This window comes from Ambystoma mexicanum, chromosome 4q, assembly GCF_040938575.1.
Source record: "Ambystoma mexicanum isolate Mex_15411 chromosome 4q, UKY_AmexF1_1, whole genome shotgun sequence".
NCBI lineage: Eukaryota > Metazoa > Chordata > Amphibia > Caudata > Ambystomatidae > Ambystoma > Ambystoma mexicanum.
In genome coordinates, this window is record NC_090928.1 from 327,343,486 (window position 1) to 327,357,637 (window position 14,152).

A 14,152-nucleotide genomic window follows, 5' to 3' on the forward strand; every position below is an offset into this window, starting at 1 on the left:
CGCTGTGATGAAGCACACAGAAAATTTCGAGTACTCATTAGTACACGATTACCATCTCATTATTCAGCACAAACTGCAGAATTATTGGGGTTGATACTCCCACTCGAGAATCACGCAGACCAGGAAGTGACGGTGTACAGTGACTCCTCCTATGTGACATCGACAGTGCATGCAGGCCTAGCGCGCTGGTCAAGGAGGGGCTACCTCTGAGCGGACGGCACGCCAGTACAGCACGCAGCCTTATTGGACAGGCTCATTAAGGCACTACAACTCCCAGTGGGCATAGCGTTCGTGAAATGCGCCGCCCACACGAAAGGGACAGATTTTATCTCATGTGGAAATCATGCAGCAGACACGGAAGCCAAATGTATGGCGACCAAAGTCGAAATAATAATGAAGGTGGAAATAACTGATGTGCATGAGAGAATGATTGTTGCACGAAGTGAACCTGAAGGTTACTGTAATCTAGAGAAAGGGTGTTTTTTTTAAAACCCTCCGACAACTTGTGGCGACAGCACAGCACTGGTAAACCGGTGATGACTATAGCCTTATTGCAAATGGCACTGGAACAGTTATACTATCCAGCGCACATGACAAAAGAGAATCTAGCAGCGACAATTGCCGAAGACTGGTTCATACCGAACTTGGCACAATACAGTGCATTTTTTTCATAGTGAACTGCATAATCTGCCAACAGTTCACGGCTGGGCATACATTATATGGAATTGGAGGATTCATCCCAAGGCCCATTGGACCTTTTCAGCACTTGCATGTCGATTATGTCAACATAATTCAAGTATGTAACGGTATAGGTACCTAATTGTTGTCTGTTCTCTAGATGGATAGAAGCAGGTCCATGTACACACCCAGACTCTACCTGTGCGGCCACATTTCTGGTGAGGGAGGTATTTCCCAGATGGGGAGTATGTGAGGTCATGAGGTCAGACAATGGACCTCACTTTGTTAATGCTTTGAACAGATCAGCTTGTTGCTTGGAATGAAAGCACAAGTTTTCTTCAGCGTATCATCCTCAAGGAAATGGGATATGCGAGAAGCTCAAAGGCTTGTTAAAGGAAAGGATCGCCAAGATGAAGCTTACTATAAAGAAGGGATGGCTACACTGCCTTCCACTGGCACTGTATGTGCTCAGAAACCAGCCTGGTTCTGACCACCATCTCACGCCGCATGAAAATGCACACTCCGCTAACACCCCGAGTTAGAGCGAGATGTCATGCTCAGCCAACAGGGGAAGTGTTGGGATCGGAAATGCAAAATTACTTGAATTGCATGACATCTTGTCTTACTGTAATTTCAGGACCGGTGCATTGATGACGAGAAGGGCGCAGGGCTGCACAGAACACAGGAGGAGATACTACAACAGACCAAGTTCAGGGTTTACGTGTACCACAATTGTTCCCCGGGGACACGGTCCTGGTGAGAAATCGCACGAGAAAATGGGACGAACCAAGGTTCAATGGTCCCTTCAGAGTGGAGGAAGTCACTCCCTCTGCAGTCAAGTTACAGGGAAGAAGAGCTTTTATCTTGTTGGGTGACATCAAGCCATAAAACGAAGAAGACTCTAGGCCCTCACCCCAACGCGTAGAGACTACAGACAACGGGGAAGAACCAAAGCACATGCAGATGAGATCCATGACGAGGAAGAAATACGCATGACCAGCAAAGCAAAGGCAAAGAACTTTGATGCAAAGTTTTGGCTTAATTTTGGACATTTGCCCTGAGCAAAAAAGGGGATAAGGACATGAGCACGGACACTCTGTGCACCCTAGTTGCAGGGTGAAGAAGAAAATTACACGTGTAAGCCACAACATAATCTGTTGACTCTGAATTTTGGACTGGGGCACACTCAAGCCTTGATAAAAGGATATGCCAAATTTTGATTGAGGACACATAAATTGGAAGAAAATACAGTATCCTGACTCTTTTAACACAGAAGCTTTATTTGGACTCACTTATGGTGTCACGCAGTAGTGACATCACTAAGGACGTTTTGATCTATTTCGAGTCAGTATTGAGGTCATACCGTCATTACTGGGAAGGCTCACTAACATCACTGAATTTCTTCAAGATCCTAAAAACGAAAAGACAATAAGGAGGCTGCCCATCGTGATTGCCGAGCAGTTCCTTTTGCTTCCTGAGTACAGGGAAGACCAGACAAATGTCCCTGTCACCAGAAGATGGCAGACTAGCAAGCAATGTGTTTTCTTGCCTAATTGAGGACTTTACAGAGCTTGTGGGGAGACCTGCCAGTCTTGACGTCCTCACTTTCCTCAGAGACCCAGCGAACACTACACAGATGAGCATCCTCCTGCATGGTATTGTAATGCAGGTCAAACTTTCTAATCGTCATCAGAATTACTGTAGAAGATTGTAAACTTTCCATCAAGGGACAGATCGCGAAAGTGTTGCTAGAGGACTTCACTCCTGCTTATGCTGACAAAGAAACATGTCTTCTGGAGTGAAACAAATAAGAGGCATCGACTGGGAGCTTGTTTATTTTGAACATGCAAATTAAAGACTTGATGAACTTATTACCTTATTTGACATTTGTGTATATGAAAAAGAGAACTGTTTCCAGAGACAGGAGACAATCTATTATTTAGGCAAAGAGAATAATTGTTCCAGAGTCTGCAACATACAAGCAGAAACAGCAGAACCTGGATATAACATTACCTAGAATTTATTAGAGTTAGTCTTATTTCCTTAGATAATCGAAATGGGCAACCAAAATAGTTATCTTGTCCTCCCTCAGGGGGAGAGACGCTCCTATTGGCCCAGAAATAAAATAAGTGTTGCAAATTAACCTACAGAGGAATTATTTACCTATGCATAGTATTCATTATTGTTTTACTGTCACTGACGATTCAAACTGCATTTTTTATTGGTGCACAAAGCGTTCCGATTCCAGTGCACCCACCTAATGATGTGCGCATGAAACCCACGAAGGTGCCCAGACCTTACATAGTCATTCCAGTCCCTAGAAGGTCTGACGGGGGAATGAGTGAACTTGAGATGGATGCGATGAGCAATAATACACACACGTGTGGTAAAAAATAAATTGAACCGCCGGAGACCGGGTCGGCAAAGCAAACATGAGAGGGGGTTAATGAAAAAAACACAGACACACACAAACAATGAGTGCATGTACACCTAGTGTAGTGCCAATAACTGCAGAACCACATTCCAAAGAATGGGCGAAGTTTGGACCACCAGCGATGAGAAGCTCCACACCAAGAGAAGTCAAAGGACAAATGGAGAAAGCTGAACTTTTAAAGAGACAAAAGGAGTTGGAGAATAAACAAATAGAGACAGCATTGACAAGCACACCTTATCCAGCGACTAAAGGGTCAAGCTCGAGTCCTGCAATACAGCCACATGCTGGAACAATAGCAGAGTCAACATGGACATTCATAGCTAGACCAAAAAAGATACAAGAGGACAAGAAAAGAATTACCAGACTTTCTTCTTCTCCCATGGTGCAGATGAAAATGCCTGGACCATGGATGGAGATACCTGAGAATCCTCCAGCAAGAAGAAGCTGTATGGATGTGATTATAGTGAACTACAGGAAAACTTTGAGAATCAGAAGAACCACACAAGAAGACCATAACAAACTAAACGAGTACCTGAACAGCACAGCACACTTGGGAAATAACATAAGGTGCCAACATATGAAAACAGTTGGAAGACAAACTTCAGAGGAAGAATGCTTTGTTTGTGCACTCTTACCATACATCATGAGGAAGTCGAAAATCTTTGTAGCTGTGGAAATAGATGTCACGACAGAACACTGTCTATCACGCAGCAATGTGCAAGACCAGAGGCCAGTTCATGGGAAGTGATGCTTCACTGAAATGGGCAACTGAAACAACTGATCCAAATGAAGACCATTATGTCCAGGACATAAAGACAAGAAACAATGGAAAAACAAAGAACATTGTGATCAGATATGAGAAGCCTGGAGTTAGAGGAGCGGAGATCAGATGAGACAAACCAAAGACTGAACGTTCAAGGAAAAACTCCAGAAGAAGCTCAGAGTTGGAAGAACAGAGTTCAAATGTAAATCTGGGGAACAGTGCTTTCACCAGACAGATGGGAGAAAGGAGTACTGATCTGTAGAGCATGGATGATCATTGGATCCTACAAAGAAACAATTGAAAATGCAGAGAGGATATGCAAGCCATTATGGCTGAGACTTGCAAGACTGGTAACATGGGTCGAAGACAGAGGACCCTTATAGATGGTGCCATTGGAGAATTCCAAATTGTGCTTCAGAAACAATGGTAAAAGAAAAATGGGAGAAAGTCAGAACTGTGGCCGCATCTTTGACGCTCCAGGAATGATACATGGAACAGCAGTGATCGTGTATCATTATTGGGCATGCGGATCCAAAGCATATATCGGACTACCAAAGAATTGGGGAGGTATATGTACATTAGTAAATGTCCATGTCCCAGCATTGGTGATTTCAAAAAGTGATCTGAATATTGAGTTTCCCAAAAGCAGATGCTCACCTGAGAGAAAAAAGAGACCTGTGGAACTGATGAGACGAATGAAGAGAAGGAACTACTTTTCTGCTAAATCAGAAAAAGCCCTTCATGCGATCCTGTATGCATGATAATCTGTTATTCATATAGCGCCTTAATCCAAAGCCCTTTACAGGTTGTTCAGCCTAACCTCATCAGTGTTCATGACCATTCTGATGCCAAGAGTTCAGGTTGGAGCAAATACTAAATGGGTGCAGATTACCAGATGGGAGTTACTGCAGACCATCAACAAGACCATAAAAGGATTCAATGCAATCAATGAAGAGTTAAGGCCGATTCGACTAATGACTCTGCAGAGCCGATATGTCCTTAACATGATCACAGCTATGGATGGAGGACTTTGTGCAAAAATTGGAGAATCATGTTGCACATTCATACCTTCGCACGATGATGAGAATGGAACTTTAACAGACGCCAGAGGTATGCTGACAAACCTACAGAATCGGATGATAGATGGAGTTGATGACGACAGTTGGTTTGGATCACTGTTCTCATGGGTTCCGCAATGGATGGCAGATGCATTCGAATTCCTAGGTGCCCCGCTAGTGATGATATTGCTTGGATTCTGTGTTATCAAGATAATATCTCCGTGCCAGAAAACTGCAAAAACGGCCATGGGGTTGAAGATCATGATTGATGAGTCAGGGTGGAAGCCTAAGGACCTGACTGATTAAGAAATAAGACTTTGTGAAAGCCAGCATTTATGCACAATAAGGAACAACGTTTTGCTATGCAAGGAAACACAAATTATATGGGAAGATGGATCTATTGCAATCCAAGTGGAGAATGTCAACTAATGACCTGGAACAAAGATGAGGACGTAAGAACAGCAGGAAGCTTGAAGGGAGTCATAAAGATATGGACCCCAAAGAGATATTTCTTCAGACCTCTGTGTGGATCCAGAGGATGAAGTAAAGGTGGATACAAAGGAAGAAGTGATGAATCGCTCAGAGGGGGGAGTGTAAAGGAGGTGCCAAGTACGATTCGCACTCCAGCCGCCCATTTTGAAGTACCACAAATGTTTCACGCTGAAGTATGTGACGTATGATGAGCAAATAAACCAGCAGAGAGCCGCAGTTGGGCTCTGTCCAGTACCTATCAGAATAACAGCAACGCCCATTGAGAAAACCATATCGGCAAGTAAGACAGAATGACGATTGTCAGAATATAATATCTGCAGAAGCTAAGAAGATACTGAAGGAAGACGAATGGTGACGTCATAAGAACCCAGACTGACTCTTATATAGAAAATAGAACGACCTGAGAATGATGACAAGAGACAAAACACCATGGATAAGTGACATCCTGAGCCTAAAATGAAACAATGGATGTCAATAGTTATACCATATGCACGACGAAGATGTCCAGTTAGTTTAAATGCGTACATATGCAAAGTAACCGCAAGTAGTTCAAAGCGTGAGGCTTGCTTATGCTTAGTAGTAAAATAGGTTGCGGCAAGCGCCACCTATACATATATCTACCTCAAGAAAGCACTTTATATAAGTATACTTCCACTACGTACAAGAGCAGAATCAACCAGAGGTTACTAAAGCTCTCAAGAGGAGTGTTTCGTTCAAACAAATCGAGAATTAAAGACAGAAAGAAACTCAGACGAGGTAACCATGCCAAGAAGCCAAGGTTGTATCAGCTGGAATAGGCCAACAATGGATACAATTAAGAGCCAGAAGAACAGAGTATCCTGTTCGGAAAGGTCAAGATAAGCCACAGATGGCAGATGACTGGCAGAAATGAAATACACGCAATTGCATGAAGAAAAAGATGATTTCACGGTGTCTGAATCACGTGACCAGACGAGCAGAAAGGGTTAAAACTTTCACACCTACGCATGGACCTTTGCCATACACAGACGCCTTAACTTTCCCAGACCAAGAAGCAGACTCGAGGCCAACCACAAAGAAATAATTGACACATGAATACTCTGGTGATTGATTGTAGCAATAATTGGAGGGAAGCCGGGGTGCAGATGAACTCCCTGCACCTAGCCGGCTATTCTGCCTGCTGCTAAGCACAAGTGGAAAGGTATGAGTGGGGTTGATGCCAACCCAATCATACTGGACTGTGTAATCTAGGGTCCTATGGTTAGTAGAACCACTGAGACGTTCTTTGAGTGACCTTTACAGTAGTTATTTTGAAGGAAGGGCTTAGATGCCCCACCTGGCATTGTTTATCCAATCTCCTCTCCACGTTACCGTATACAGATGTAATACCTATATTAAAGTTACCTTCCTAGAACCAATTGAGTTGCATGCTAAGTTTTAAGAGTTACACGTCAGTGATGAGTTTTTGGTATAAATGTTATGTTTTTTATGAAATTAGTTGGAGTTGAAGCGAGAAGGAAGATCGAGCGATTGCTGATATTCTTTGAACTCCCCTTTTTTTGTACTTGTCATTAAACTGACTGACTCCCTTTGACAAACTATTGAGTTGTCATTATTGATTTGGTGCAAGAGTATGAATCTGCATCCCCATCCATCTCCAGGGTGCTGCTGCTCATCTTAAAGTGCTGTTTGGAATCCCCTAGTCCTATGGGGCGGCTTTGAATTGTGTCTGAACCCTGGACTCCAAACTGTTTGAATGTCACAGACCCTCGGCAATACATTCCAAGGGCCTTCCGGTGTCATCCACCTTGGAGTTGTTCGTAGACCTGTGAAGCCCGCCCTTACTAACTTCATATTTTCTGATTCCGTAAGCTCCGTCGGAACAGCCATCCGGGGAGTCAGGCAAGGGCCATATTGGCATGGGTTTTACTGCAGCCTTCTGTGGCCCGAAGTTGTGGGCTGTATGGACCCATCATCTCCTGTTTCGACTCTTCTGGACCCTTGACCAGGTTGGGTGACTTGTTTTTGGGGGGAGGTGGTCTGCATCCCCGTTGGACGTGAGGAGCCACCTTCTTTCCCCGACGAGGTGGGATACAAGATGGTTTCTAGATGTGCGATCGCTCGGGAGACCACTTTGTAGGAAAACTAGACCGCAGTGGGGAACAGCCATCAATACCTTATCTTTTGATCTCGGAGGAACAGTGTTGGTGGGCCAAGGGCCCTCCAATTCTGTATGGTCCCTGCAGCTAGATCCCTGAAACGATAGTTCATCACGAGAGCGGCCAATTGCCATTATTGCCTCCGTCGTATTGAAGTGAACTCTGCTGATCACATCTGGCGGCGCAGTCTGTGGGTGCGATCCAACAAGAGTTGGGACTTTTCAAAGTGTGGCAGAAGGGATTGAAATAGGTCTCTTATGTATTCTGCCATGTTCTGATCAGAAACTGAAGCAGGCACTACCCTAATGCCCAGGTTATTTCGTTGGGCCCTGTTCTTCAAGTCCTCCTGCTTGTACTACAGGATCTTGTTTCTGTCCTTCGGGGCACGGATCTGTTGTTGTACTTCCAAAGAGCAAAGCTGCATGCTCCCGAGTCAGGTCCTCTAATTCTCCTGCCCCGGGAGCATGCACTCTTTGATCTGTATGCTCGAGTTTGGTGGTAAATTACGTCATACAGGAGCAGGATTCTGATTTGATGCCCACCATAAACGCCTGAATGTCTTCCTTGGTGGCTAATTGTCCGGTTCCTCCAGGTGATTCTTGCAGTGTAGATTTGGGTGTCTTTGGCTTCTTTTCCCCCCTGAAGCCTCATGGTGGAGATATCGCCGCTTTTCAGGGCCTTAAGGTGTTTAACCATATTGGTGCTGTCTCTCTGCGCTCTGCCAAGTTCCTGTCAGTGTAGCAGGTACCCAGAGGGAAAGATCGCCAACGTTCGCCCTTGTTATGGGGTGCAGTCAACTACAAGCTCCGGGCTACTGCAGCATTCGTTGTGGTGAGTCCAGGGCTTAGTGGTTTTGAGATCTGCTTTCTCTATGGTGGGGGAGGGGAGGAAGTCTGCTGGTTAAATTTTCTGGTTTCTCCAACCCTCCAGTTACCCCTGGTGCATGCAGGGCTGTGTTGGTAGCGCAGGAGCGGTTTCCATAAGTGCAGTTGGGTGACAGAGCTGCAAGGGGGGGGGGGGGGGGGGAATCCCCGACAGTCCAGGGACCAATACTAGAAGGAGCCGCCTTCTATATTGATATTTTATTTCTATCGTGCTCGTACACAAGTGTTTCAGAGCCCAAAAATGTGCCCTGCAAGAACCGAGGGCAGTGAGGGGGGGTAGGGGGAGAGAAGTCCTATACCCACACCACAGTAGGATTACCAAGGTTAACGGAGTTCAAATTCAGGTTGCACTGGCCAACTGCAGTTCTTATTTTACTATGTCTCCAGTCAGCACTCTGTGAACGGTGTGGCGTGCGGGGGGAGGGGTGCAGCACCTTACTCAGCGGGCTCAACAGTATAATACCCTCATGGGAGGGTAGCTTCTCTTCCTTCTCTCCTTCGGCTGCCGCCCACTCCCACCGCCCACTCACCGGCAGGATAGCGATGTCTCCCTCTGTCCTGGGGATTACAGTGTGGCCTGTATCATGGGAGCCGCTGGTCATTGTTTCCAGGCGGCAAGAGGAAGTCCTCTTGGGACGCACCGCTGGTGCTTCAGCTACGTTTCTTTTTCCGTGGGGCTCTGCTTTGCCGCCCTGCCCGACACTGGACTTCTGAATTAGGTATCAAGCCGTGGCCACCTGGTCTCTGCACCTCACCAGGGGTGCCGGTCTCGTGCTGAGTCTTGGTGCGAGGGAGAAGTGGGATGCCTCCCGCTACTCCACGCAGGTGTTCCCGGGAGTGCTGGGGCTCCACCATGCCACCCGACACTAAGCTTCTTAGTTGGATATCATGCAGCGTCTGCCCGGACACTGCCCCCTGCTTTGGGCTCAGGTGGCACGCCTTGCCTCGGTGTGGGGGAAGAGCGGTTTGCCGCTCGCCACTTCATGCTGGTGTTCCAGCCTCCTCGCTGGAATTGCAGGCACCTTCTGTGAGTTCTTCGCCCCCTGATTATTGGGTGAGCGGTTTACCTTGGTGCGAGATGGGGTGAAAGCCAGCCGTGGGTTTACATTATTCACCCGCTCTCCGGTGGACAGGCTCTTCTTCCGTACATCCGTCTGCCATCTTGACATGTTGGGGCTGCGGTCGCAACTGCAGATTTTGGACATTATTTCTGCACGATTTCGTCCTGCTTTGGATCTGCTGATACACGCTATCTTCCTTTCATGGGAGATGGCTTTACCGACGTGTAGGGTCAGATGGAATCTGGTATTATTGATCAGGCATCAGGCTTCAGCCTGAGGCCATTAGCAGAGCAGCCACATTGGTGGCGCTGCTGGCCACGCCCCCATAAGAAGTCATTTTAAATTTGAGAAAGAGCAGTTTTGGCTATCACTGATATCATTCATAGTGATCATTGAGCCTGGTGCTGGCCAATGTATTCTTTGCAATCTTATTGTTTTTCCAGATGGAATAGAATGTCTTATGGACAATGAATTGTAAAATGAAATTGAAGTTTAGATCATGTTCTTTTTTTATAGCATTGTTTTTACAGGCTTTTGCATGAAGGTTAATAAATAGGCTCAGCTGGGAGTGTGGACCGATTTGGTCATACACTGCATGAAGACACAGGAGTAAAGATCACATTCTAATCTTCTTTTGCACCATTTAAATCCTTAAAATGCCAAGAAGGTTGTATGTTTTGCAAAGTTGATCCGTCCCCCCCCCATTCCACTTGGGTGACTGAAGTTTCTTGAGGGTCGTTATGGGTTATTTGTGGGTGCAGAGGAAGTTGTCAATTAGTTTATCAATTATTGTATAGAAGGCCTCCAGCATTCTTTTTGGGATCATTGTTATGATGTAATTTGCAACTGGTGTAAATAATAATCATTTTAATTGCTTTAGCTCTTCCCCAAAATGTACGATTGACATTGATTCCTCTTGTTTCTATAATAGTCTCTGACAGAATACTTCGATATTTCAAAGGGCCATTTTACCACTTAATTCCAGAATTATGTCTTGTGTCTTTAATTGCATGTATATATATAGTGGTTGAGATTTAGCAAGCGTTAAAGATAAATCCTGAAACAAGTCCATCGTCTTTTATGATCTTCAATACTCTGGGGACTGCAAGATTCTATATATTGGATAGGAACAATATATCATCTGCATTAGGTTTGTCGGTTGTTTTGCCAATTTGGATCCCTTTAATCTTGGCATCACATCTTATTGTGCAAAGAAGTGGTTCTAATGCTTGTAGAAATAAGAATTTAGTTGGTGGACAATATGAGTGCCCTGTTCTACAGGAACTATAAGACGATATGCCATTTGCTTTAAATGATGCTTGTAAGTGTGAATAGATTGCCCTACCTGCTCCAATAAAGTATTTCCCTAAACCGAATTTGTTCAAAACGGCTTTCAGGTAGGGCTATGAAACCTTAGCACACACCTGTATATATATCAATGCCCGGGGAGGGAATTGGGACTTTATTGCATTGGTTTTGTGAGAAAGGTCTCCTTTTGTCAGCAGCAAGTTTACCTTTGACATCCAGATGTCATGGGATTGCTCCCTTTTTTTTCTTAGGTAAAATCATTTTTAACTTGTTTTGCATGACCAAACAACAAATACTGTGAAATACCTTAACTGGGACACACTGGCCGATAGGGGACTGCTGAAGAGCTGGGTCAGTGGGCCTGTTATACCACATGGTACACTGTGCTGCTGGTAGTTTTGCCATTTTCACGCTGTGTTTTAAATGCGCCATTTGCCCCTGCAAAAATGCACCCAAAATTGCAACCGAAGGCATTACTCCAACAATTTGCGAATAGTAACAAACTGCCATTCACACATGAACATCTTCTTTTATTGATAACCGTCCTAATTTTTGACATTGTCTGACATGGAGTATTAAGATGTTAAATTTGGTGGGATAATGTGCACCAGTCCGCTTGACTGCATTTATTGTCTCCCCTTGCAGGCAAATGGTGGTATTTATACTCGGCGTGGGCAGTTTGCAACTCTTTGCTCAGAGTAATTGGACAGGACCGCCTGTTCGCTTCGAACCCTGGGATATTTTGCCATCTGCTCTGTTCCAGGAATTTTCTGAGGTATGTGGAGAAATAAACAAAAATGTCCTTGCATTTGGCAGCAAGGGTATGTTGCAGGTTATTACTATTCATGACAAAAACACTGGAGGCAAGTAATCTATACAGCAGCGGCACACAGCGCGAATGCCTCGTTCTGTTCTCTGTCAAGCTAGCCATGTTTGCTACATACATAACCGGCTCTGTAGAGATGGTTGACATGATTAAGCACCAATCTGGACCAAAGGATAACATCCCTCGAGTGGAAGCAGGCACCTTTAATCAAGATTGACCTGCAGCATTCAGTCCATTACTAAATGGGTCACCCAAGGGGATATTCGCTGTATTGTACTCAGCAAATCACAACACAGATTCATTTGGAATGCGATGCCTGGAGCCATTCCATATCTTTGCTCATTTCTTGTACGGTTGGGTGGCGGCCCTTTTTGAAGTATGCCTGTGACATGACCTCACAAAAGCTTAACATCAGAGAGCAAGTCGTCTTGTGCTTGAGCCGCTGCATGCAAGCAATCACGGTGAGCTATTTTGTTCATGAAACACATTTCCTCCAATACCTATTTGTCTCCTTGCCAGTCGGTCGATTGCCCGATGTGCCATTTTTTTTATGTATTTAAAAAAAAAAGGTTTTATTTTCGCAAAAAGGGCTGCGAGTGCAGAGATTGACGTAGGTATTTGTGCCTGCCCATTTATTAAAGCAAAATTCAATTTAGCTGTTCTCAAGCATCCTCATGAGCGATAGATATCGCTTGTGTATTCTGGTGATGGGGAGGACAGGGGTAAAAAGGTAGAGCAGGTGATTTGTCATCTCCTATTGACGTCCAGCTGCTTTCTATTTTATGGTTTGCAGAAAAAATACATAAAAGCTTTATTTTTCTATGTATGTGTGTGAATATATAGGACTATAAAGTAATCGTTCCCATGTTAACGTGTATAAACCATTTTTCCTTACAAGTTATAAATTGAATTGCATGACACGCAATAATTAAATCTTACCCGCTGGTTATACCTGTGTCTTCTAAATGCCAGTAGTTTTAACCTGTAGCAAGTAACCAGATTTGTGTACTTTGTATATTGTTTTAAAATCATCGACATTATGATCGCATGGGCAGTGTATCTCTGTGGCAACGCGTTCAAGCAAGACGACACAGAGCAACACAGGTTGAAATCCCGGGTCCTGGCTTAGAAACCTCTTCCGTATTAAGCGCGTTATAAAAAAAAACAATTCGAATTAATGATCCGCATGTCCTAGGGTACAATGGTGTCCAAGGATGCATTTTTATTTTACTTTGAAGTTTTTTAGAGCATTAAATGTCCGTTAACTGCTTTGAGGTGATAAAAGGAAAGTAATATGGTGATACAGAATAACAAGGAGTATGGCAGATTTCCAGGATTCAAGCGCATAAACAGCCCCCTGTGATACTCGAGAGCTACGTGCGAACAGGGGCAGAGAGGTGTACACGCCCAAAAGTGTATGGTGAACAGTAACATTACAGAGATTGTACATGCCTCGTTAACAGTAAATAACAGACTGGTTCAACATTTGTGTACTACCCAGTAGTCAATAGTCAATTTGATGATCATAACATTCACAACCATAGCATGATGCATTGTTACAGATGGGACCAATTCTTTCCTCAAGGGGCGGGCTTAAGCAGGGGCCCAGCTGACTGAAGCGATTACTGGGACTGAGAAGAAAGGCAGGATTTCAGTTTCTTCTTGAATCTGAAGAAACAGGGTTCGTGTGTGATTACCAACGGAAAGGAGTTCCAGTTTTTGTCTCCAGAGACTGCCAGTGTCCTACCTCTGTGGCGTCTTTTAGTGTACAGGGCCGACCAGGCGGCTGTGTAACATCAAGCAGAGGTTCCTCTAAGGGACATGTTTGACGCCTGGGTTGAGTTGCGACTGTTAGATTAGATCCAGCAGCATCCAAATATTTGCATTGCTATACTGACATAGCATGAATTCTGTCGGAGGCTTGTATCCATGGACCTAGTACTTTTCTTAAGCATCCGCTACAGTCTTTGTGAACATCTTTTTCACTGTTCAGCAGTGAGATTGGCTTGTAGTTTTTGCAATGAGTGCCATCTTTACCTGGATTTAATATCTAGAGTAGTCACTGCTTCCTTCATGTGCTTGGGAAGTCTACCACCTTGAAAAAAATTCAATAATTTGGTCAGAAAAAGGGCCAGAGCATGTTTTAACATTTTGTAGAATTCTCTTCAAAATCTGTCTGGTCCTGATTTCTTGCCTGCACTAAACTGTAAATTGCAGTGCCACCTGCAACCAAACTTGAGTCTTTCTAGAGCACTGGTCTGCAACATGTAGCTCCCCAAATATCGTGCTGTAATCCCTCACAATGTGACTAGTATGGCTAGTGCTGTGGGGAGATGCAGTCCAAACACATCTGGATAGCCAAACCATACTTCAAAATTAAACTGTCTCTTCATAAGGTCCAACTTTTGATTGGTCAGGGGCATTTTTTCTGCCAGGTTAAAGTCTTCGCTTTCTGCAGCGCTCAGGAGCACATTTGGGCAATATAGGTTGGACAGTATCATCAAAAAAAT

The 14,152-nt window shown here is 44.5% G+C and overlaps 1 protein-coding gene across 1 annotated transcript in view; it reads left to right on the plus strand.

The window, feature by feature from the left end:
• The window catches only part of TTC27 (tetratricopeptide repeat domain 27), a 1,783,878-nt gene that overhangs the window by 149,864 nt on the left and 1,619,862 nt on the right, over nt 1-14,152 (plus strand). The window contains exon 3 of the mRNA XM_069607906.1: nt 11,462-11,591. Within this exon, the coding sequence (XP_069464007.1) occupies nt 11,462-11,591 (130 nt within the window). The remainder of the gene's footprint in view (nt 1-11,461; nt 11,592-14,152) is intronic.